This window comes from Cryptomeria japonica, chromosome 10 (genome assembly GCF_030272615.1).
Source record: "Cryptomeria japonica chromosome 10, Sugi_1.0, whole genome shotgun sequence".
NCBI lineage: Eukaryota > Viridiplantae > Streptophyta > Pinopsida > Cupressales > Cupressaceae > Cryptomeria > Cryptomeria japonica.
Genome location: NC_081414.1, coordinates 515,622,402 through 515,650,356, shown reverse-complemented (window position 1 = coordinate 515,650,356; position 27,955 = coordinate 515,622,402). Strand labels below are relative to the sequence as shown.

The following is a 27,955-nucleotide window of genomic DNA, read 5'->3' as shown; positions in this document are numbered from 1 at the left end:
TTTTGAACTAAGAGATTTTAGCGAAACAACCAAGGCTTTATGGGGTTCCTATCAACTCACAGGGGAGGCAGCTAGTTGGTGGACCAACACCAAGGAACAAAATGGGTATAGCAGGGATACGGTCACATGGGATCAATTTGTTCACCACTTCCAAGATAGGTGGCTCCCTCAATTCTTCTTTGATGAGAAGGTGACGGAGTTCCATAATCTATGTCAAGGGCCCCTATCCGTTCAACAATATTGGGATAAGTTTGCCAAGTTGCTTAAATATGTACCTATGTACCAAAAAGATGAAGAGGGCCAAGCAAGGAAGTTCATTTTGGGGCTAAATAACAACATAGGGGCAGAGGTTGACATGCATGGACCCAAAAACATGAATGAAGTACTTGAAAAATCCCTAAGGAAAGAGAGGAAGATTCAAACACTAGCAGGGCGGAACTATAATGGGAACCACTCATATAAAAGGAAGCAGGAATTCAATGGGAACACTAATTTCAACAAAGGTCAAAGGAATAATTCTTCCGAGAGAAGGCCACCTCCTAATCAATATTAGAGGAATGGAAATAATAATAATAATAGGGGCAATAATAACAGAGGCAACTATAATAGGATTGACCAGCAAACAGGTTAACTTATCCACACAGGGCCAATGAAACAAGGAATGATCCCCCTAGGAATTAAGGTAGGAGGGGTCCTCCAGGTGGATGCTTTATGTGTGGGGAAAACCATTTTGCCAGAGAGTGTCCTAGGATGCAAGGACAGATTAGGGCCAACCAACCCCAACAAGGGCCCCAACAAAGGATTCATGCAGCAGTTAGGAACTGAAGAGGAAGATACCAAAATGTCCCCGTGGAAACTATAGGTACACTATTTGAACAACCAATTTCAATTCTAATTGATACTGGATCATCTGAATGTTTCATCTCCCCTGAATTAGTAAGAAAATATGCATTAAAATTTAATCAAATGGAGTCATCATGGACGGTTCAATTTGGGGATAAGGCAACTAAGGAAGTAACTAAGTGTTTGCTGAGGGCAAGGGTTCAATTTCCTGAGTTTGAACAAAAGGGTAGATCTCTATGTGGCACCCCTAGGATTATATGATGTAATTATTGGAATGAGTTGGTTAACCGACCATCAAGTTAATGTAGATTGCTATAACAAAGTTGTTGAATGTTTGGATGATGGGGGGAAGAAGGTCAAAATCCAAGGGAAGTTTAAACCCATTAATATAGAAACCATCTCAGCCATGCAATTAAAGAAGGAAAGAAGAAGAGGAGGCCAAATCTATATGGTTGAAAGTGATGAAGGAAAAGAGGAAAATACACCAACCTTTGAAAATACCCCTTTCTTAAAAGAATTCAAGGATGTTTTTCCAGAAGGATTACCCAGTTTACCCCCTAAAAGGAAGCTTGACTTTTCTATTGAAGTACTACCAAGAGTTGAACCAGTATCAAGGGCACCTTACCGAATGAACATGACTGAATTACAGGAGCTCAAAATGCAATTAGAGGAACTCTTAGCTAAGGGATTAATATGGCCAAGTGTATCACCATGGGGAGCACCAGTTTTGTTTGTTAAGAAGAAGGATGGAACCTTAAGGCTATGCATCGACTATAGGATGTTGAACAAGGTCACAATAAAGAATAGGTATCCCTTACCTCGCATAGAGGATCTTTTTGACCAAATGAAAGGAGCAGCAATTTTCTCAAAGATAGACCTCCGGTTAGGGTACCATCAACTCAGAATTAAGGAGGAAGACATTCCGAAGATAGCTTTCAGGACTAGATATGGGCATTATGAATTCACAGTAGTTCCTTTTGGTGTAACCAATGCCCCAACTACATTTATGAACTTAATGAATAGTGTACTCCATGACTACTTGGATAAATTTGTTTTGGTATTTCTGGATGACATATTGATTTACTCTAGGAATGAGGAGGAACATTTAGTACACCTACAAATTGTTTTGCAAAGGTTGAGAGAACATAAGTTATATGGGAAATTGTCAAAATGTGCCTTCTTTGAGGAAAAGATTCACTACCTTGGGCATATAATATCAAAGGAAGGAATAGCAGTTGATCCAGATAAAATAAAGGCAATAGTAGAATGGTCGATCCCTAAAAATGTTTCAAAGGTAAGAAGCTTTATGGCGCTAGTAGGTTACTATAGGAGGTTTGTGGAAGGATTTTCTAAGATAGCAAACCCCATCACCTCATTACAAAGGATGGGTAAAAGGTTTGTGTGGACAGAACAAAGTGATAAGGCATTCCAAATTTTGAAAGGGAAACTAACTTCAGTACCCATTCTAAAGGTACTAGATCCGAATGGACACTTCACAATTGTAACTAATGCTTCTATTGAAGGGTTAGGAGGAGTACTTGTCCAAGATGAAGGGGTAGTAGCTTACGAATCTAGAAAGCTAAAGACTCATGAAGTCAATTATGCACCCCGTGACTTAGAGTTGGCAGCGATTGTGCATGCCCTACAAAAATGGAGACACTTCTTGCTAGGGAAGCCCTTTGAATTGAAGTTAGATAACCAAGGACTAAAGTACATCTTTACCCAACCCCACTTAAATGCCAGACAAAGAAGGTGGTTAGAGTTTCTAAGTGAATATGCTTTTGAAATTGAATATATTAAAGGGAAGGAAAATAGGGTGGCAGATGCCTTAAGTAGGAGGAGACACTTGATGACTATAACAACATTCAAAACTTATTTCAAAAGGCAAGTAGATGAACATGAGTTACTCAGATACAATAATAGAATCTATATTCCTAATTCAGGGAACTTAAGGGAAGTAGTCTTGTCGGAGACTCACAATGCCCCTTATTCAGGGCACCCAGGAGTTAACAAACTTTATGTAGATCTAAAGAAGTTATACTTTTGGCAAGGGATAAAGAATGATGTTGTTAAGTATGTGGCTAAATATTTGGAGTGTCAAAGGGTAAAGGTAGAACATAGACATCCAACTGGATTGTTACAATTGCACGATGTACCTCAACACAAGTGACAAGTTATTAGCATGGATTTTGTACAAGGGTTACCCATGTCACCTTCTAGGCATGATGCAATAATGGTGGTAATTGACAAACTCACTAAGGTTGGCACACTTTATACCAGGGAACCTAACAGATGATGCACCTACCTTGGCTAGGCACTTTGTTAAGGAAATATTTAGGTTGCATGGAATACCAGAGAAAATCATATCAGATAGAGATGCTAGATTCACTTCAAGGTTTTGGACCACTCTTCAATCAGCTCTAGGAACTCAACTAAATTTTAGCACCACATACCATCCTGAAACCGACAGTCAGACAGAAAGGACAAATCAGATTATGGAAGACCTACTTCGCATGTATTGCATGGACCAATAGAGGAAATGGGAAGAATACCTACCTCTAGTAGAATTTGCTTACAATAATACATATCAAACATCTTTGGGAATGGCACCTTTCGAAGCTTTATATGGTAGACCATGTCGAACACCTTTGAGTTGGGATAGTCTTGAAGATAGAGTGATTATTGGACCGGATATGTTGAAAGAGATGGAGAGGAAAACTAAGGAAATTAGGCAAAGATTGAAGGAAGCCTCAGATAGGCAGAAAAGTTATGCAGACAAAAACAGGACACCAAGGGAGTTTGAGGTGGGAGAGAAAGTCTTCCTAAGGGTTAGGCCACACAAGAGTTCCATAAGATTTGGGAAAAGGACTAAGCTTGCACCTCGTTATGTTGGACCCTTTGAAATATTGGGAAGGATTAATCCAGTTGCATACTGGTTGGCCTTACCTCCCCAATTGAGCCGAATCCATGATGTCTTCCATGTATCTCTTCTTAAGAAGTATGTACCTGATGAGAAACACATTTTGAATTGGGATGCCTTACAGGTCCAGGAAATCGGAGGAATAATGATAGAGCCATTCAGAATCTTGGAGAGGCACCAGTGCCAGTTGCGCAACAGAGAGGTTGATTAGTGCAAAGTGCAATGGGACCAGTATGATGAAAAGAATGCCACGTGGGAATATACTAAGGAAATGCAGCAGTTGTTTCCTTTTTTGTTTTAATCATTAACTATAGACTCTTTTGGATGCGTTCAATAAGTAGATCGGGATGATGCACAAATTAAGGGGGGGAGGATGTCACAACCCTCCTTTATCACTTTTGGATTTAAATTACAATTTTATTTTTATCTTTGGATAAGCTATTTAAATGATTGAATAAATGTTATAAAAAGAATGAAAAATAAAACACACACACACACACATGGAAAATATACTTTTTTCTTATTTATTTATTTAGTTTCCCACATCCAATTATGGCACATGTTGTAGGAAGAATAAGAAGCTTCTAGAGGATTCTCCACCACCTTGCATGTAACTCCTCCCACTAAGTCTAATCAATTTGCATGAAGTCCAAAATTGGGAAAGAATCTCCTTTTTAATTAAATTTTCCAAATAGTGGAATAGAGGGAATTCTCTTATAAAATTATATGCAAGTTTCAAAGAAGGGAGTTGATTATGTTTTGAAGAAATTTTCCCAAGTTTAGAAATAGGATTCTCTTTGTTAGTCTCATTTTGGTTGCAGGAATTTTTGAGTTGTTGTTGAAGGGTTTCTCTCAAAGTTGCAAGAAAGGATCAAAGAATAGCTAGAGGATTCAACTTCGAGCTTCAGTAAACCAGATTCTCTCCCTTTATCTTATGAGGAATTTGTATTTATTAAAATATATATTTTCTAGATTCTTTGGTTGCATATAGTTTTCTGAAGAAATCATTTCTCAATGGCTAGATAAGAAGAAAAATCTATTTTTGTTTCCTTTAAACAAATATCGTGTTATAATCCCTTCTCTTTTAAATACAAATGCATAATTCTCTTGTATATGTTATTTAATCTATTTAAAAGTTAGAGAATCAGATTTTTGCTTTTCTGTTTTCTCTTAGATGATATTGAATATAAAAATAAATAAATCTCTCTGTGTGAAGGACTAAATCTCTCTATGAATGAATAAATTAATCTTTCTCTGTGAATAAATCTCTCTGTGTGAAGGAATAAATTTGTCTATGAATGAATAAATTAATCTTTCTCTATGAATGAATCTCTCTGTGTGAAGGAATAAATTTCTCTATGAATGAATAAATTAATCTTTCTCTATGAATAAATCTCTCTGTGTGAAGGAATAAATTTCTTTGTGAATGAATAAATAAATCCTTCTCTAGTTATTTTATTTCTCTATTATATTTTCGTCCCTGGAACTTAATTTGTTATTCTCTCTTACATTAATATTCTTTTATACACATACCTATTATCTGCTCTTCTTTATGTAATTTAATAATCTAGAAATGCAATCCTCTTACATATATATATATATATATATATATATATATATATATATATATATATATATATATATATATATATATATATATATATATATATATATATATATATATATATATATATATATATATATATATATATACATATATATATAATTTATTTCAAACGTTAAAATCTATTAAATATTGCAATGTGAACTGGCACGGCATTCGAAAAATATTTTGAACAGTTAGCGGATGGCATGCAGGGACGACAGTTATTGTAACCATCGGGGGGGTAGTGGTACCCTCCACTACCCCTGTGGTCACTGTCATAGCTGTGGCCGCAGGGGGAATGGAGGGGCCCGCGGTGTCCCCTCAACCCTGTGGGCCTGCGCATGTAGGACCGCAGTGGTGATGGGACCCATGGTGCCCACCCCGCACCCCTATTAACTATTTCAAAAAAACAATCGCCTATTTAGTTTATAGTTAGTTTTTATATATTTTGCAATTTGAAGTTTTAGTAATTACTTGGGTTAAAAATTTAAGTTAATTGCTATTAATTATTTTAGTTTAAATTTAAAGCTTTGTTAATAATGGCATTTAGGAAATGTTGATTCTTCCCTTAGTATAAATTTTAAGATATTGAATTTCGACTTAGGAAAAATTTGGGGATTCTTGTGTAGCAAGTTTGTAATTAATTTATCCTTAGTAAATTTTATAATTGTAGATAATATTCTCTTAATTTGAGTTATTCAATCCATTTAAGATGCATTGGGGCACTTAGTTGGCCTTTAGCGATTAATTTACATTAATATGATTTGAATCAAACGCCTAAATTTAATCGCTATTTTTGGATTTGCTAAATCATGCAAGTTGCACTATTCTTATAGCATGCAAATTACTCATAGATTAATTACATTTATTGACGTTTCATAGCATGCAAATTACTTATGGATTAATTACATTTAATGACGTTTTCATGCAAGTACACATGTAATTACTATTATGCAAGTTTCATGATGGTCATTACTATGCAAGTTATATTCCAAGTAGTTATTTCAATTAATTAAATTTTACACTTTCATTTTGTGATTATTTTCAAGCATGATGTTTTCATAGCTCTTAGTTAGAAAACTAAATAAACTACTGCACTTAACGCCTAATAAAGCTACATCAATGACATATGTGACATCGTCCCTATAAATCATCAGGGAGTAATAAGGGACACTTGGAAGTTAAAATCCAAGGGGCGGGTAATCCCTCATGGATCAAAAATCTAATAAGATAATTTTTAAATGATTTTACATCCATTGAGATAAACCATAGTAAAACCCCTTTAGGGTTGGTTAAGTAAAATGCTTTTATGAAATTGATTTCTTTATCTTGAAGAGATATTGGTGATTGACAATTTGGTCAAGGATGACGCTCATGATAGGTGTTAGGATATAGTTGTTAGGCCACAAACAATAGGCCATCCTGAGCCCTTGTTTAAGTGCTACCATCGTGGGTAGCAACCGCAGAGAAACTATCTCGGACATTGACCCTAGAAAGGGTTGCGTATCCACTAATCAATTTACATCAAACCATAGAGTAGAAAATAGAACTACATACTTTATGCCTTGATCCCATGTCGAAGCGGGTATGTAGGTAGTCTTGGGACGGAGTTGTCCCTCATACTCAAGCATTTGTGGGTGGGGTCTAAGCTTGGTATAGAAAGGTTGAGTAAGAATCCTATTTTGAAAGATAAAAATAATTAAATTGGAAAAAGTAATTCAATGCATACTCGGAAGGAATCCCGTATGAATTTGCTTGACTTCCTAAGGCTTTAATCCAAATTTTGAGGTGGAATTCAAGCTTGTATTATGTTATTTAATTACTCCTAAGGACGACGACCTCAGTGCACTTCTATTAGAAGAGTGTAGTACTTAGTGAGTGGCTCGAGACCCAAATGGTCTCGATGAGTCTAAGTCTCTGGCCAGAGCACCTCCTATCCCATATGGGTCGATGCCTACCCCGTATGGGTAGATGCCTACCCCGCATGGGTAGATGCCTATCCCATATTGGGTAGATGAAATCTTATGTCCCATATGGACAAATGCCTAACCCGTATGGTTAGATGCTCATCCCGGATGAATGAATGCCTAATCCAAATGGATGGATGCCCAGAGTATGTAATTGAAGCAAACATACTGATTAAATTAAACACACAAAAAAAAGAATGGTCAATTTTGTTGAGTTAATTATGGTGGGTTATTACACCCACATGGATATCTCTCCCAATTCCCCTCTCAAAGGTCCCTCCATCGACCTAAAAGTGGTGCCAATATTTCAACTTACTCAAACCCAATGTATGATCCTTAGGAGTTGTCAAAATCCTTTTGTACACACATGAAGCATTTTAAATATTAGCTGGCCCAAATTCATGTGATTAAACAAAAAATTCAAGCCCTAGAGATCTTGGTGTTTAAGAAGGTGGAAGATCTAGAAGAATCTATCCAAGAGGGTACATAAGAGCTTATAAAAATGTGGTAGACATTTTTGAGAACTAGTGAATAGTTGAGAAGAAGGCACAAGATTTAAAGAAGGACATTGGTTTGAAGGGGAATAAACAATTGGAAGAGGATGTTTCTAAGCTGAAGGAGAACTACGGGACCCTCATGAAGAAAATCCTAGAATTTATTGATTATTGAAGGGATTCTATCAAGAACACTACTACAACCATCTACGTTCTACAAAAGGAAGACAAAAGAAGAAAGTTGAGCTATTCATAGAGGGTTTCTGTGATATTGAAACAAAAGGATCAAAGACTTGGTAGATAACCTTGTTCTCCCCCTCATCCCAATGATGTGGTTGGTCCATCTACTTATCAAAGGGAGGTGCATTTTGAAGAATATTTTGAGTTTCTACCCAAAGAATTGTAGGCCATTAAGGGCCTAAAGTACGTCAATGACATATATCTATTTGCTAGACTTCTACCAATCTTTTCTATTTTTCTTTGAAATCTCTGTGTCTACTTTTTATTTTTTCCATACTCTCACTCCTTGTGAGATTCAAACTTTTTGATTCGATGGATAATGTGTGTGTGAAAAAGTGGATTAAGTCTATAAGCTGCAAGACACAACACTTCAATTAAGTCATTACATGTATGGTTAGAATGATATAAGCATGAATATGAAAACCATAACAAATAGACCAAATGCCTTCTAAAAGATGCTAGTATAAGATTGCTCTTAGATTGATATAAGCAATACCAGTGACTAGACTACACCAAGATGAAAGATTTAATATATATGACCATGATATTAAGCTAAATGGATGCAAGATGGATGAATAGTAAACTATATGAATTCAAGCAATCATGATTGAACTAAATATGCAAAAAGAAATTAAAGATCCAATAATCTCAAAAAGCAAGCACAATATCTTCAATGACTCTAGAGCAAAAACTCTATAATAACAATAAATCTCCAGGGTGTTTTGAATGAGAGGTGAAGGCTGAATTTATAGAGAATCACAAGAGAGATCAAGAAAAAGCACAATTTAGGATAATTGAAATAATTGAGAAATCAGATTCACTTAACCTTGAGATAAATTCTAATTATAGTTGAATTGAAATGCATTCAGATTATAAGTTTGACCTTGCATTAGAGATATAGTTCAATTAATTCCATGCACTTGAGATAAAAATAGGTAATTCTTTGATTTATTCAAGAAAAGAGTCTTTTCAATGCAACTGAATTTCTTTTCTCAAAAGCTTTGAGTTCCAATTTTAGAGAATGATTAAATTCCTTTTAATTGCTTTTCTGATTTCAAATTCTCAATTTAGAAGAAAGAAATAATATCTCAAGTTTGATTTCTCTCTCAAATCAATTCTTTTATTTTATTTTCAATTTAACTCTTGCTTTGTGATTAATTCCTCTTTTGTAATAAATTACTTCCTTTTTATGATTAAATGGTAAATTTATTAATTAATTAAATATGCTAAAATATTTAATAAATTAAATAGGATAATAGATCAAAATGATTTTCTTGGAATGATTTAATTAATTAAATAAATATTTAATTAATATAGAATAATTCACTTGCCATGTGACATTTAATGATTGAAGAATTGATTAATTGTGTGGTCAAAGTTGAATTAATTGTCTTTGGTTAGGACCTTGGTGATGTTGTCGAGATTAGGGGTCCATGGTTTAGATGAGCAATTTTAGGGTATTACATTTTCCCCTCTTTGAATTAATGTGCGAGCAGTGCGTTGGTTCAATGAATAGTTTATGTGTAGGAATACCAGTTCTGAACTTGATTGATCATGAACCAGATGAAGAGCAAGGTGTTTAGCTTGATTTGAAGTGATGAACTTGAGAAAACTTGATTAAAGAGAAACCGATCTCAAACTTGATTGAACTAGGACCGATGAAGAGAAAAGATACTGAACTTGAACTTGATTGATCAAGAAGCAGATCTTACTGATCTAGAACTTGATTGAACTGGACACAGTGAGCGAAGATAAAATCGATCTTGAACTTGATGGATCAAGACATGATGAGCAAAGATAAACGTTCTAGCTTGATTTGAAGCGATGAAACTAAACACCTCCTTAGATTGAGCATGTGATCAAAGATACTTTTTAAACTTTTGATTGAGTTTAAACGAATAATCATCTTGATGAAAAGTGATGAAACTAATTAACGTTAAGAGACTAATTCAGATGAAGACAAATATCAGCTTGATTTGAAGTGACAAAACTGATATACCCCTAGCGATTGATTTGACTTAGATGATCGAGAAATCTCAACTTGATCTGAAGCGATGAAGCTGAGATGCCCCTTAGCAATAAGAATTTGTTTGATTTTCCTTAGTTGAAAATATTTTTGCTCGACTTTTGATGAAGATTTGAAAATTTTCTCGAGTTTGAAGATGTGAGGTCATGAGGTCATGAGTATGCCCCCTCGTGAGCGAAATCGAAAGATAGAGAGGGTACATGATTTTAGGCAATTGTTGGTGATGATAATAACTTGAGCACAAAAATTGAGTCGAAAGAATATTTGATGATTAGTGATGATTGATGAGAAATTGAGCGCAAATTGAAGAAAACAATGAAAATGTGAGGAAAGTGCTAAGTGGTCTAGGTTGTGCAAAATTGACTAGGAGAATGATCTCGGATTTCGATTTCGATCTCGAAAATAGAATCAGGACAGGAATATTAGATAAGGGTACAATTTTCATGTCCATCGGAGAAAGTTGAAAAATTAGGGTTTTGGCTATATAAGGGGTCAAAGTGTCATTTTCAATTCATTTTAACCTCTCCAAGTTTAAAAATTCAACAAGCCTTTTGCGAAGAAAAATGGTCATTTCGATCCAGGAGCACCAATTTGAGCACCAGAGACATCATAATCAACCGCAGAATGACAAGCCAGCGGTGAGTAACTAATCTTATACCTTTTTATTTCATTAATTTTGAATTTTTTTGTTGATTTTTTGAATTTTTAGTCTTGTTGAAGTCGGTCGTTGTCGTTTTGTCATGCGATACGACATCTTGTGTCGTATGACAAGCTGTTGTTTATTGTTTTATCGTTTAAGTCCATTAGATTTTTCATTTCATACCTCCCCTTGTATCGTACGAGTGTTTGATGAAGAGACCATTTTGTCGTGTGAGTGCTTGTTTTGTATCGTATCAGAGTCTTTTGTCATCCTATACCTATTCTTGACTCATATGAGTTTCTAGCCACACTTTGAAAAATAGTGAGCATTTTTAAAGGTGCAAACATGAAATTTTGATTTTGCAATTGATGTATTTGGATTTGCGTGAAGCTTAAGTTGTCTTATAGCATAATTTGGATGATTTTCTAATGCTTCACTGTTTGATTCTTGCAGGTTTTACTACCACATGTTCTCTTTAGATGTGTCTATCTATCGACTATGAGGCTAGTTCTTGAGGTATCCAATATAGACAAAACATATATTGATTTGTGCGGATTTACTCACCATCTACAGATGCCAGATATCCATGTGAATCATGGGATGCTTACTGCACTGGTTGAGAGATTCCATTCTGAGCATAACACATTCCATTTGCCAATTGGGGAGATGACTATCACTCCCGAGGATGTATATAGGATTCTCAAGATTCCATTCACTGGGGATAAGGTGGATTATGATACAGCACATCGTCCTGGCTTACTAGCTCTGAGGTAGATTTTTCATGATGAGGACATCCTTACACAGTCTATCAGCTAGGATGACATGATGACCAGGTACAGTGAGAATTTTCCACTAGCTTGTGTCTTAGAAGGATTTATCGGTTGTTTCCTTATGCCAGACAAGGGACAACAGGGTTTCTTATGCGGCTAGGCTAGGATATTGCAGAGGCTTGTGAATCACCCTGAGAGATTAGGATGGGGTTCGTGTATTTTGGTGCACATGTATCATGAGATGCATGAGATTTTCTATAAAGAGGGGAAGAGCATGGTAGTAGGGGTTTTGATTTTGCAAGTATGGGCCTCGGAGCACATTGTAGTGTGCAGACCTATAGTGGATGATGCTAGAGATCCACAATAGCTGATTCTTTATAGATATTGTGGATACATTACTCAACCCCATCTAGGAAAAATAGAGTAATGGAGACAGCAGCTGGATGATTTGATAGTTGTTGTATGGAGATCGTACAGGGGTCTGGAGCATTGGGACGACTGGAGAGCTGTGTGCAGAGATCTATTCATGACTCATCCTCTCATCAACAGATTAGTGATAGCCATCAAGTGCTTTGTTGTTACTTGGGTGATAAGGCAGTATGGTAGGCCTCAGTGGATCTCATAAGAGTTTACTGCATATGCTCATTATGTAGACGAGGAGAGGTGAGGATGGGGGCCTAGGTTATCATACACCTTGGGTATACAAAAGTTAACAGGGTTGTCATGGCTTAGGTGGGATTATCTGGAGGATATTGCAAATGTGGGGGTATTGCCCCAGTATAGGGATTGGTTCCAGCAACATCCATTCCCTAGATTCACAGATCCAGCAGAGAAGACACCTCTAATAGAGGAAGTTGAGGATCATGCCCCCGCGCAGGCAGAGGGATGGGGATAGAGGCAGGGATGGAGAGTAGAGGCTCCAAGGTGGGCAGGTGGTGATCCTAGTGCTAGCAGTAGCAGGGTACCAGTTGGGGGGAGACAACATCAAAGAGGAGAGAGCAGATCCCTAGGGGCTGTTGGTGTGAGGATGAGTGGTGTTAGAAAAGTGAAGGGTGGAGGAGAGGAGGAGCGAGTAGCTCCTAGACAAGTGCGGCAGAGGAGGGATGAGTAGGGTGGAGCTAGAGGTGGAGATGGAGGCGGAGAGCTTGTGAGGGAGCAGGGGGTAGCTGATGCAGCGCGGTCGATGAGAGCGTGATTGGTAGGTCTGTAGTCATAGTTGATAGTGGCTTAGAAATAGATTGCAGAGCGAGACCGACAGCTAGCGGACCTTAGAGCAGAGAGAGATCATTAGTTAGTGGAGCTCAGGGCAGAGTGCGATCGTTAAGTAGCAAAGATGAGAGCAAAGCGAGACGCTCTTTAGCAGGAGGTCTTACACCAGACTAGTCGGGCGACTTATTAGGTTGTGGCTTATAGCGTAGCTATTCCTATAGCACAATAGGTTGTTCCCTATTCCTAGTATATGGCTTGATCTGAGGGAGCTCAGGCACCAAGGTAGGATGTCGGTCAGCAGGGTCCACCTCCTCCACTACTGAGCAATGAGGGAGAGGCCAAGAGTTAGATATTTTGTAGGTCTTAGATTTTATTAGATACCCCATTTTTTGTAGCCCATACAGTTCTTTCTCCGATGGAAGATTGTATATGATAGTTATATCACTTGTACTCCAAGATATTGATGATTATATATGTGAGATCTTGATTGATTTCATTGTACTTGTGTCGATTGATTTATGAGATGTTTTCTATATACTTTATTCTATATGTATGCATATTTGTTCATTATGGATGTATGTAAAGCAAATGAATATGGATGTTCATTTTTGTTACTTTTCATATGCTAATAAATGATGAAAATGAGTAACCAGTAATGCAATTTTTTTAATTTTTCTATGCAATGAATGTATGAATTTATATAAGATGCGTATGTATGCAGGTAACATCTCACTACACAAGTAATCGATCAGAGAAATGATGAAAAAGAAACCACTTAGCTTAGAAATGATAATAATTCAAACTCTCATTCAAAAGATAAAGAGATCATTGTTATCATGTAGAAATCACCCAGAATGCAGAAAATACATAATGAGTACAACTTAAACTAGTCACAGGATTTGGAATGCTTAATATTCATCACTGAGCATTTACAAATATAGCAGGCAGATTAGAGTTCCTTCCTTTTCATGTGCAATATTAATTATCTTATCCGCAATGACCCTTTTTCGTTCATACCGTTAGACAAATTATGCATGGACTCGGATCACACATTTAAAGAAATTCCCTCAAAATAGACAAAGAAATGATGCCAACCTTCCTGTAGCATACAAATAAGCGGAGTCGAGGTATGTGTGGTGATTTCACCTTGATGTGAAGGCTCTTATCACAGACACCCAGCTGATTAGATGTTCCCAAATCATTGGAATCATTCCTACAAGTAGAAAAAAAAGAAAATATTATTCCCCCAATCATTGCTCCTCTTAGTCAAGATAGAATAATCAAAAACCAATATAAAAGATAGCACACAAAGAAAATTTCATGCATATATCAAACTGTTAAGTGATTGTTTGCAGTAATATTGTTTTGCTTGTTGTACTCAGTGATAAAACTCTTCAGTAGTTTGGAGACAGGTGACTGACTCAGATTGGACGACCCGGTATCACTGACAGAATGATGACATGGTTGATACTGCTTAGGACACATAAAATGCTCAGCCGATTACCCTAAGACTAGGACATTGATCAGTTTCAAGCCATGAGGGTTCTAAAAGAACCACGATGTCACAAAAGTGACTAGAATATATGTACAAGCGAAATAAAAAATGCATGAAAGCGGGAAATGCCAATGTTGCATTGATAGATGGAGCGCTTGAGTACAAGAGGCGCCCGTTTGCCAAGTTTTCACCTGCTTCGCAAAGATTCTTTTTTCCTTTTTTTTTTAGAACTTTTTATGATTTTTAGAATTTTTTTCAGGACTTTTTATGATTTTTATGATTTTTTTTTAGCACTTTTTTAGCTCTACAGGTTGCTGGAGCGGAGAATTCTAAGTGAAGAAATTTTTCAAATGGATGGTGTTAATCGGTTCACTGAGTTATTCTCCTTCTAATGTTAAGAGATGATAGGCACCAGAGCCAAAGACTGCAGTAACAATGTAGGGACCTAGCCAGTTGGGTTCAAACTTCCCTTTGTTGTCTCAAAACTGTTGATTTTTAGGATTTTCTCTCAGAACAAGGTCACCAACTTGAAATTCTTGTTGTCGAACCTTATTGTTATATCCTTTAGACATTCTCTTTTGATACACTCTCAAATGATCAAACACCACTTGTCGACGTTCATCCAACAACTCGAGTTCTTGCAATCTAGATATTCTGTAGTCTTCATAAGTAACAAGACCTTGCAAAGAAACTCTCAAAGATGGTATTTCCACTTCAATAAGTAATACTACTTCAGACCCATACACCAAAGAAAAAGGTGTTTCCCCAGCAGGTGTTCTAATACTTGTTCTATAAGCCCATAGTGCATGATTGAGCTGCAGATGCCAATCCCTTCCAGATTTGTTCACTATTCTGTGTAAGATAGTCAGCAAGTTTTTATTAGATGCTTCAGATTATCCATTTCCTTGAGGGTAATATATGGATGACCAATCTTGTTTGATTTTGAATTTCTCACAGAGCTCATCTAGATCTTTATTCTTGAATTGTCCTCCTTAGTGAGTCACAATGGATAAAGGTATCCCATACCTATAGATGATAAAGTTAAGGATGAACAAAGCTACTTGTTTACCAGTTGCTTTGATGAGCGGAACCACTTCTACCCACTTGGTGAAGTACTCAGTGGCAATTATGATAAACTTGTGGCCATTGGATGATGCAAGATATATTTGACCAATGAGATCAAAGGCCCATTGCTGAAAAGGCCAATGTGTAATGAAGGGTATGAGATCCCTTGCTAGAGCATGTATGAGATTCCCATGTAGTTGACACTTCTCACAAGTTTTAAAAAACTTTATACCATCTTTCTCCATGTCTGGTCAGTAGTCACCAACCTTTAGTAGTTTTTGAGCTAAAGTAAGACCACTCAAATGAGATCCACAAATACCTTCATGGAATTTCGATAATTCACGTTGGGACTCTTCAGTTTCTAGACACCTAAGCAAAGTACTATCCAAACCTCAGCTAAATAGGTCATTAGCGATGATGACGTACCGTGAAGCATTTCGGATTAAGTTCCTTTTCTCATTACGGGTAAGATTTTCAGGGACAATTTGGTCTTGTAGATAAGAGTAAATATGGTTGTAACGAGATGAGTCATGTCCAATAATAGAACAGACTATTTGGGACTCAGGAGAATCATAGGTAGGGTAATGTAACTCTTGCACCAGGAATTCATAGCAAAAATTAGATTCTTATAACTCTGGTATGGATGCCAAGGTGGCCATAGCATCTGCTGCTCTGAGAATCTGCTGGAATGATATAAAAGTAAAATATTTCTTGAGATCATCCATCATTCTCTTATAAGGCATCAATTTCTCATCTTGAGTCTATTATGTATCATTGATTTGATTGATGATTAGCTGAGAATCTCCATAGATGTGTAATTCCAGAACCTTACATTCAATAGCCAGCTTGATCCCGTTTACCAAAGCTTCATACTCTGCAATGTTGTTTGTGCAAGGGAAAATATCCTTATAATCCTTCAAGATTGAATACTTTTGAGGAGTAATAAAAATTATTCGAGCACCGAAACCATGTTGTGTGAAAGACCCATCAAAGAACATCTTCCATGATCATTGAGTAAGGTGCATTATTGATTCATTTGGAAATTCTATATGCAGAGGTTGAGTGTCTTCAAGTGGAGCATCAACAAGTTGATTTGCAATTACCTATCCTTTGATGGCTTTGCGTTCCACATATTCAATATAAAACTCTGTAAGAACCATGACCCATTTAGCCAATCTTCCTGTAAGTGTTGCTTTGTTGAGAATATATTTGAGCAGATCAATCTTAGCTACTAGCCTGATGGAATGTACTAACATGTAGTGTCTCAATTTTTGTGATGCAAATACTAATGCCAAGCATGCTTTTTATATTATAGTATAGTTCATTTCACAAGACACCAATGTTCTGCTGATGTAATATATAGCTCTCTCTTTTTTATTTTCATCTTGTTGCGCTAGAAGTGCCCCCAATGATGAAACAGTAGCTGATATGTATAAGATCAATGGTTTAACCTAAATTGGTGGCATCAGTATTGGTGGATTGGATAGGTATTCTTTGATTTGTTGAAGGTGTTTTTCACATTCTTGATCCCAGTTGTAGATAACCCCTTTCCTTAATACTTTTGTGAAAGGTTGAGCTTTGTTTGTCAGTTGAGAAATAAAGCGTCTGATTGACTAGAGACGTCTTTGTAGACTTCAAATTTGACTGATATTATTTGGAGGTGGCATTTCCATTATAGCTTGGACCTTCTCAGGATCAACCTCAATTCCTTTCTTTGAAATGATGTAACCAAGTAGTTTACTAGATGTTACTCCGAATGTACACTTTTTAGGATTTAGCTGAAGCTTGAATTTTTCCATTCTATCTAGTAGAAGGCCTAGCTCTTGAATATGTGTGGATCTCTTCATAGTCTTCACTAAAGTGTCATCAACATAATCTTCCATATTCTTATGCATCATATCATGAAAGATAGTAGTTACTGCTCTTTGGAAGTTGCTCCTGCGTTCTTTAACCCAAATGGCATGACGTTCCAATAGAAGGTTCCCCATGCATAGGTGAAAGCTATCTTTTCTTGATCCCCAGGAGCTATTTTGATCTAATTATAATTGGAGAATCCATCAATTCGTGAGTGCATCTCATATCCTACAGTCATATCCACTATCATATCAATGTTAGGCAATGGAAAATCATCTTTTAGACATGCTTTATTGAGATCCCTAAAGTTTGTGCAAACCCTAATAGATTTGTCTACCTTTGATATGGGTACTATGTTTGAAATCCATTCAGCATAGTCTATAGCTCTGATAAATCCAAATTTTAGCAGTTTTTCTAGCTCAGCCTTGGCTAGAAGTGCCATGTGAGGGTGCATCTTACAGAGTTTTTGCTTGACTGGTTAACCTCTTGGTGTAATAGAAAGATGGTGCATGATGAGATCAATATCTAGACCTGGCATATCAGAGTATGTCCATGCAAAGTTGATTTTCTTTTCTAGGAAGAGATTGTTGAAATCTTCTAACTCTTCCATTGATAATGATTGAGCTAAGTGGATGATATGTGGTGTCTCTTGACACCCAATATTTAATGGCTGAGTTGGTTCAATCAATAGAGAAGACCTTTCCTAGAAATGACTTGACAGTATATCAAGTATCTCACCTTCAGGTGCCTCAGAGAGGTTTTCACCCTTAGTTACGTCCTTTATTTTTTCTCTTTTTGATTCTGACACCGCCACAATGTGGTTTTCACCATTAGATCTTTTATTTTTCTTTTTTTGTTTTTTGTGACTAAAATACTTGATATCTATTTCAGTCATGTTCTTACTTTGTTCGTTGGTGGAAGAGTCCATTGGTTCAACTACATTGAGGTAGTAGACTAACCTATAGTCATTGGAAAAGATAGGTACATTCATAAGTTGGTTTTGGAGAGTACAGTCAATTAGTTCAGGATGTACCAAAGATAAAGTTTGGACAGGTTCGAGAGAGTTCATGGTATTATCATAATAACTTTGGATCGATAAGTCGAGTTCTGGAAGACTACCTTGCGTAAATGTCTCAAGACCAGGAATAGTTACAACATGATTATTGAAGTGTACGTTAATATTTAGTTGACCAAATCCAATAGACCTACTTGTAGCACCATTTTCTATGTCAGACTAGACTACATAGCATGGTTTGGCAGTAACAAGATCACTAGACAGATTCTCGACATCCATGACAAAGGAGTCAGAGTTTGATTTTGAATAGGTATTATCATCAATAGGAATATTGTTGGAGTCATCAGAGTCATAAGAGGGTGTTTTTGACTCTTCTTCAAGTGATTGAGTGAATGTATGTATAGTGTCAATACCTACATCTTTGATGTTGCAAGTTCCTTCATGATTTGGTTCATTTATCACTTGTATCTGACATACCTGTTGACATAACCTTGATGTCTCTGTGAACTTTTGTCTTCTACTCCATTCAACTTCTTCTAGACTACTGACTGGTTCTGTTTCTATAGCTTCCAATTCTTCTTGTGTAGTGCCATACCTGATTTGTTTTGTCCTATTAGAGAGAGACATAGTAGGTAAAGAATTTTCTTGTGTGCTTCCTTCTTTCAACTTTCGTTCATAGTCTGCCTGTCTTTTTAATCTAATTTCTTCTATCTCTGTTTATATCTTTAAGCGTATTAGTTCTTGAGTTTCATCTATGATATCATTGGAATTTTCTAGAGTTTCTGTACTAGATGTATCTAAGAGATGATCTGGACCCTATTCATACTCGTTCGAGTCAGTTTTTGAATCATCCACTTGTTGTCTACCAGTGTATGTAACTAGAATTTTCAGTGGTGCAAACAATTCCCTAATTCTTTCTACCTCTTCTCTCATATCCTCTAGGATTTCTACTCCTTGTAATGTTGTAGCTGATACCATTGGGACTTGAGTACTAACTTTTTCCTCTCTCTTGATTGATAATTATTTTTATTCTTTTTCATACTCTTCTTGAGTCTGTTGAGTGTTTACTTCTTGTGATAGTGAAGGCAGTGTCTTTTTCTTCCACTTAGACTTAGAAGCATATTTTTGGTCTGATGTCTTTCCTAGATTATATCCTAGTCCAACTTTGTCATTTGCAAAGTTTGTTTGTAGATAAATGGGTTCAATAATACCTTCTTGATTTTTGTCCAGAGGACTAGTACCTGAATATCCCATACGTTGGATAATTTTATATCCTGGACCATATTGTGTCGGGGAAATCTCACAATGTCTTACTTCTTTGTTTTCACTATCTTCTTTGAAAATCCATTTGAGAACATCATCCTCTTCTATTTCATTTGCAAGGGAAGTAGAGGATTGTACAAAGAGACCGTCATATATGACATTTGGAGCGAAAGTCTAAGGTTTCATAACCTCTAATGGTTTTCCTGACTGTCTCGGTGATGGAGGAAGAGAAATGAGTGAAAGTGTTTGTTCTATCTTGTAACCATCCATGCCAGTATCTATGATTTTTAATTTATTTTCCAAGTCCTTCATCAAGGTTTTTGAACTTTCAGCTGTAGAAGCTTCTCTATTATGAGGCACAAAGGTATGAGCACTCTTTGTCAATGCATTACAGGGGGAGTTGGTATCAACAGGAATATTGACTTCAACCCCATTATAAGGAAATTTTAAGCACTGATGATATGTAGATGAAACTACCTTCATTTCATGAATCCATGGTCTACCCAGTAAGATGTTGTATGATAGAGGAAGATCAAGCACCTAGAAAATAACATCCCTTTCTATAGGTCCTACTCTGATTGGTAATAATACCAGACCTTTAGAGGTTCTTTCTTCTTCATCATAAGCTTTAATTATTATTTTCTTGGTCGGATCAATGACATTTTTAGAAAATCCCAGTTGTGTAAGCAGATTATAGGTACAAATATTCAACTCAGAGCCTCCATCTATCAAAACACATTTAAATCGATGTGTATGGATCATAGCTTCAATGTGCAATGGATGGTTATGTGGGTGATTCAGTGAGTTGTCATCTTCTTCAGAGAAAGTAAGACTATGAGGCGAAGTCAGGTGACCCACCATAGATTGAAATCGATCGATATATAAATCTTTGTGAGCAATGCTTTATCCAGGATCTCTTTATGAGCAAAAGAGATTTTGAGAAATTCAAAGATGGAGATTTGAGCATTCATTCTTTTCAGTTGTTTGACAATGCTATAGCCAGAGGATGATGATGAAGTTAGCTATTTAAATTTATCAAATGTTGTATATTTTTATTTGTTTGACGAGGTTGGTAGGTTTGACATTGTCTGAGCAAGAGTTGAAGAACTAGCTCCTTGGAGAGTGACTTTCTTTTGAGCGTGGGTCACAACATTTGCATTTTGTGATTCATTTTGTTTATCTTTTATTATAATCACATTGCAATATTCAAGTTGGGAAGACTCAATCATGTTGATCACATTGTCATTGCTGGTATAGGTGTAATTAACTTTGGCACCTCCTTTTGACTTTGAGGAATCACCTTGTTCATAAATAGGTAAGGGATCTTTGAAAGCTTTGTGATCAGCATTAGTTGTGTGATTTCCAACAATAATTTTGCCAGCATCAATGAGATCTTGAATCTTGTGCTTGAGCTTCATGCAATTGTTTGTGTTATGACCTTTGTTTCAATGGTAGTCGCAATATTCATTTTCTCTCCACCATTTTGGTTTAACTTCCAGATCATATGGCCTAGAATTGTCTGGTAAGGTTATCAGATCGTTTGCCAATAAATTTTTGAAAATGGGTTTGTATGATTCTTCCAGAGGAATGAATTCGCATCTAGGTTTCGAAAGCCGGGGTTTCTCTTTAAACTACTCTTTTACTTTCTTCAGAGGATTTTCTGTTGTGTTTTTAGCTGCTTTGAGTGCTTGTGTGCCACTAGCCAAGTTAAATATCATGGAATTTGATTTTGCTTTAACAGTGTCTACAACTCCATCATTAACAATGTTTTTGTTGTTGTCTTTGTCATATTTCCAATATTTGTTCTTTTCTTTGGAACTAGATCCCAGTTGTGTTTCTTTCCAAAGTGAGATATCTCCCTTCTTTATAAGCACATGTTCCATCCTGAGGGAATTATCTATCATTTTGTTGAATGAAGGGTGCACTTGCATTTGGATACTATATTTCAATTCAGGGAGTAAGTTGTTGATGAAGATATCCATCTTCTTAGAATCTGGAATAGGCCATGAATATCTAAAGAACATCTTTCTCCATCGTTGGAGAAAAGTGAGAAAGGGCTCTCTTGTTTTCTGTTTGGTATCGTAAAGCTCTATCATAGTGACTGGGTGATGAATGTTATAGGAGTATTGTTGTAGAAATAGTTAGATTAATTCTTCAAAAGTTTTTATTCCCATAGGTAGGCTTGAGAACCATTCCATAGCTTTCCCCCCTAAATTTCTCAAGAAAAGGCGCATGAGATACGTTTGGTCGTGCATGAACTCCATACATAAAGCACAACTGATATGATCTTGGGGATCTGAGTTACCATCATATTTGTCAAATTTTGGGATCTCCACTCATGAAGGAAGTGGAGGCATGTAAATGTTTTTGTCAAATGGAAATGGGCATATTGTGTCCAGAGAATATTGTTTTGATGATTTATCCGTGTTTTTCAATTATGTTATCTCAGTTCGTAACGCTTGTAATTTTTTGTTTACCATTGCTAATGGTGTCTCTTCCTCTTTAGTGACGAGAGTCTCAACATCATAACCAATAGGAAGTTTAGCGCCTTGTTTTGCTAGTTCTAGAAAATAGTCTTCTTTTTCTCTAGCCATGATAACCTTCATCATTTTTTGGAAATCTTTATCCTTTTGACATTTATGAATGTCAGTTTCTGGAGGTTCAGAGGCTTTAGATTCACTTGATGAGGAATTACTGTCGGTATCATGGATACTGAAATTGTCATAAGTTTTATGTTTAGAAGCTCATCTTTCTTGTTTTGTTCCAAATATGGTGGGAGACAAGGGTTGATCATAAACTGGCATATCTAATGATGAAGGTTTATTAGTGAGAGGATCCTCTATATAAAATGGATTATCTTGATATGAAAAGGATTGTCCTTTGCCTTTGGCATCTTTCTTACGAGAACTTCTAGTTTGAATAGGCATTTTTATTGACTGATGTGACCTAAAGTTGTTTGTGATGCAGAAGTCAAGATCAAATTTGGAGCTAGTTGTTGATTTAACGTATTGACTGAGAGAAGCAACTAAGATTTAGTCTGGTTTCAGGAAAGATCTATCCTGTGTAAGACTTTTATCTAAGTTAGCTACTTTGATTTAAGAGAAGTGACTAAGACTCAGTCTAGTTTCAAAAATGATCTATCCTATGTAAGATGTTATCTAAGTGACTTAAATTTGATAAATGGTTGATTGAACTAGCTAAAAAGATGATCAACAAAATCATGCAACACAAATGGCAGAGGTACACTGTTTTGATCTGTTTATGCTCAGAATGATAATAACCATTTTTATGCTTATCGTAGACTATTTTAGGAAAGTTTGATTGTTCTGGACTGACAAAATCAGAGATTCCTACGACAGGTTTTATAGGACCAGACGATAGTTTAATAGCTTCAGGACGATAGAAACAAAATTTCATACGAGTTGCTGCCTATGTTCACACAACAGATGGGTATACCTCAGATGACAAACTGATGAATGTGATGATGTTTCGTATGACAAAGAATCAAGGTTCAAATGACACTTCCCTAAGTAGGACGACAGATTATTAGGTTTCGTATGACACAAAATAGAGGCTCAGATGACAAAATGTTAGACCGGAATAAATTTTGTACGACACAGATATGTAATAGGACGATAAATTAGAAGACTCGTACGACAACTTACTGGACTGAGACAAAATTTCTAACAGACCGAGTTTTTAATGACTGATGATGACCAGTTTTGAGATGGACTAATTTTTTTTTTGGAAAACTGAGATAGACTAGCTTTGACATGGACATAGTTTCAACTAGGATAGACTAGTTTTGACACAGACAAAGTTTCAACTACTGAGTTCTTTATTGTTTTCTCCAATTTTGGTATTTTAATTTTAGTTCAAGGATGAAAACACAGTAAACATGCAATATGTATAATGACTTCAATCACAGCATGCAAACCCTATGGAAATTGGTGAGAGAAGAAAACCTTTGCTTGTAGACTTAGGTACACACCCAATAGCTAATTAGAATACGGCCACTGAGTCTCACGCAATGGATTCTCAACGTCATATTAGTCAACTCCAAACGATAATGGGGGCACGAAATGACAAGTATCTTGGGAGAGTTACTATATCTCTAGCACAAAGATTATCCCCCCTTTCAGAGGTGAATCAGGTAGCTTCTAATTTTAATTGGAACTAGTAAGGGATCTGTTCGGTGCGTCGAGGCATAAACTCAATTAAGAGGTCTCCTAGCCTTGAAAACCAAGGTTTAATATACCCAAAGGTATAGAGGAGAGCTATTCCCAAGCACTGTCGTTGACTTGATTTTCATCAAATCATGTTTATTTTATAGTGGGTTGGAGTACTTGGCATTTAGTTGTTCCCACTTGGATCGTTCCCCTCTCACCGGCCGTAATGGCTTAGAGTTATTAGCTCCTCGGGGGGGCAGGACCACTAAAGATATACAAATCTCAAACTTAGGAAAATGCCTCAAGGATCTAGATTTCTGATTGCCTATACAGACAAGAGCATACTCTCCTACCTCTCAGAATTTTCTTAAAACACGATAGACAGATTTTTTCTTTAACCAAATAGAAAGTTAGGTGCCTAAACAAAATGAATTTAATGAATACACAATGTTTACTCCAATCTCCTCAGGCAACCTGCAAAGACAATGAATCAGTAGTCATATTATCTTTGTGCGACAACCATATTCTTCAACAAACACTCTGCAAAAACTGATTAGGCTATGAAAATTTCTCAAACAAATGAACAACAAGCCAGTGTCAGCGTTAGTATGATAAAAATTGAATAAAGAAGCTGAAGAATGAAGTCTTCTTTTTAACCAAAAATACAGAGTACCGTACGACAATTCTCACCAAGTTGTATGATATTTGCAGTTTGTCATCCGACTCTATGGGAAAACTCATACAATAATTCGCAGCAACTGTACGAACGAAAATCTGAAAAATAAGAAAAAAGTTAGTCTCTAAGGTCGAAAGATGTAGTCTTTTGCCCCACAGTGGGCGCCAGAAATGTGTGTGTGAAAAAGTGGAATAAGTTTGTAAGCTGCAAGACACAACACTTCAATTAAGTCATTACATGTATGGTTAGATAGATATAAGCATGAATATGAAAACCATAACAAATCGACCAATTTCCTTCTAAAAGATGTGAGTATAAGATTGCTCTCAGATTTATATAAGCAATACCAGTGACTAGACTACACCAAGATGAAGGATTTAATATATATGACCATGATATTAAGCTAAATGGATGCAAGATGGATGAATAGTAAACTATATGAATTCAAGCAATCATGATTGAACTAAATATGCAAAAAAAAATTAAAGTAAGATGCAATAATCTCAAAAAGCAAGCACAATATCTTCAATGACTCTAGAGCAAAAACTCTATAATAACAATAAATCTCCAGGGTGTTTTGAATGAGAGGTGAAGGCTAAATTTATAGAGAATCACAAGAGAGATCAAGAAAAAGCACAATTTAGGATAATTGAAATAATTGAGAAATCAAATTCACTTAACCTTGAGATAAATTCTAATTATAGTTGAATTGAAATGCATTTAGATTATAAGTTTGACCTTGCATTAGAGATATAGTTCAATTAATTCCATGCACTTGAGATAAAAACAGGTAATTCTTTGATTTATTCAAGAAAAGAGTCTTTTCAATGCAACTAAATTTCTTTTCTCAAAAGCTTTGAGTTCCAATTTTAGAGAATGATTAAATTCCTTTTAATTGCTTTTCTGATTTCAAATTCTCAATTTAGAAGAAAGAAATAATATCTCAAGTTTGATTTCTCTCTCAAATCAATTCTTTTATTTTATTTTCAATTTAACTCTTGCTTTGTGATTAATTCCTCTTTTGTAATAAATTACTTCCTTTTTTATGATTAAATGGTAAATTTATTAATTAATTAAATATGCTAAGATATTTAATAAATTAAATAGGATAATAGATCAAAATGATTTTCTTGGAATGATTTAATTAATTAAATAAATATTTAATTAATATAGAATAATTCACTTGCCATGTGACATTTAATGATTGAAGAATTGATTAATTGTGTGGTCAAAGTTGATTTAATTGTCTTTGGTTAGGACCTTGGTGATGTTGTCGAGATTAGGGGTTCATGGTTTAGATGACCAATTTTAGGGTATTACAGATAGCATGTAGTGGGTCCACACCCTTCATATGCCAATCAAGTCAAAACAATAAAAATAGAAAATGAAAGTCACGCACAAGAACTTGGAAAATTACAAGTTATTTGTTAAAATGAAAGTACAATTATTTTTAACTTATTACTTTCATTTGCTTTCTTTATTATTTCTTCTTGATTAAATTATTTATGGAAAATATCTTAAATGAAGTCATCAATTTGTTACCATTAAAGCATATTAGTGAAAAAATAAAATTGTTGCAATAGTTTAACTCGTATATTTTAATTACATGCATTCATAAAATCAAACTATACATAAAAAATATTCATAATTTGTTAAATCTTGGTATTCTAGCATTAAAAATTAATGTATTACAATACTATTTCAAATGCTCTAATAATAATATCATAAGAATGACAAAGCTCAAAAAAAAAAAATTGAACCTATTTAAGCTTGGAATCTATTTCAAATTTGTCAAAATTTGATCATTTTAGCAAGAAAAATTATTAATCCATTTTGATATATATATATGTGTGTGTGTGTACATATACATATATGTATATGTATACACACACACACACACACACACATATGTATGTATACATACATACATACATACATACATACATATATATATATATGTATGTATGTATGTATGTATGTATGTATATACATACATATGTGTGTGTGTATATGTATATGTATATGTGTATATATATATGTGTGTATATACATATACATATATGTATATGTACACACACACATATATATGTGTCTGTGTGTGTGTATATATATATATGTATATGTATATATGTATATGTGTATATGTATATGTGTATATGTATATACACATACATATATATACATATACATATATATATGTATATACATATATATATATATATATATATATACATATATATGTATATATATATATATATGTATGTATATGTATGTATGTATATATGTATATATACATATACATATACATACATACATATACATACATATGTATATATATATATATATACATATATATATATATATACATATACATATATATATACATATACATATATATATATATATACATATATATACATATACATATATATATATACATATATATATATATGTATGTATATATATGTATATATATATATATGTATATGTATATATATATATATATATATATATATATAAAGGCATTAGCCGCATAGTTATATAAATAATAAAGAGTATGACAAAAAGCCAGAAATTATAGTAGTGGCAGAACCTAAACTATGTTGCATACACTCAAAATGCAACTAAGATTTGTTGCAACCTGTAATTTAGAATTTGGAAGAACATTAACAGAAGAGATTTTTTACAAAAATGCTCTTTTACACAACATGTTTATATGACATTTTAAATATATATATTAAAACATGTATGCAATAAAGTATTGACATATAACAGTCGACCAGCAAGTTTCCAAAATATCAAAAATATCTTCAGATATGTATACTGAGCCTCTCAATTGGAAGAAGTGGAGGCATCATTAGAAGGACCTATTACCTTCTTCTTGCGAGAAGAAGAAGCTTCTACATTGAACTCGGTTTTGGTCTTCCTCTTGTTTCCAACATTCTACTGCTTGTCATGGAATTGGACCGGCTGAGGAGCATGGTGGGTGTGGTTATTCAACAAGAAAGAAACTACATAGAATATATCTTTCAACCTCTATACCCTTGCAGGACGAACTTATTGATGACATGATCGTAGAGAATCTAGGAGTTTCCAAGGGTTATCATACTTGACTACATTGATGAAGGAATCAAAGATGACACCCGATTTTGTCTGCATGAGATCCATTTTTGGAAAAACCCCTAAAATAAAAGCAATACCATTACCCCAATTGTAGTTTTGCACACATTGAAAAAGTTCACCATGCTTAAGAAACCCTAGAATAACAACGTCATCCACTATGACTTTCAAAAGGTTGTAAGATTGCAGACCATCAAGACAATTGGAAATGAAAATTGAAAGCAATTGGGAAGGGAAAATAAGTTTTGGTGCTCGAGGCTTGGGAATCCCTTCCCCTATAACTGTTTTCATTGCATCAAGACATTGTTGGCACGAGATTATAAAAACCCTCCCTAATTCCCCATCATCCATAGGTTCATCAAACGGTAGTTATCTCATCCTAGGAGCAATGGAACCCTCGAATTCATCTGATAGTATTCCATTTCAAGAACAACTAAGAAATAATTTTGAAATAGTAAAAAGAAAGAATCATTTTCAAACAGAAAATTCAAATAAACCCAAACTGTCAATAAGTATCGGCCACAGAAAATGAAAGATTGCTTGAATACTGTGTTGGGAGAACACTTTCTCAGACCAAATGCCA

General features: G+C 35.2%; 1 protein-coding gene across 1 annotated transcript in view; it reads left to right on the top strand.

Moving 5' to 3' along the window:
- LOC131054546 (expansin-like A1) overlaps positions 1–27,955 on the top strand; it is a 75,943-nt gene that overhangs the window by 26,323 nt on the left and 21,665 nt on the right. Inside the window, exon 6 of the mRNA XM_059212569.1 lies at positions 5,564–5,712. Within this exon, the coding sequence (XP_059068552.1) occupies positions 5,564–5,712 (149 nt within the window). The remainder of the gene's footprint in view (positions 1–5,563; positions 5,713–27,955) is intronic.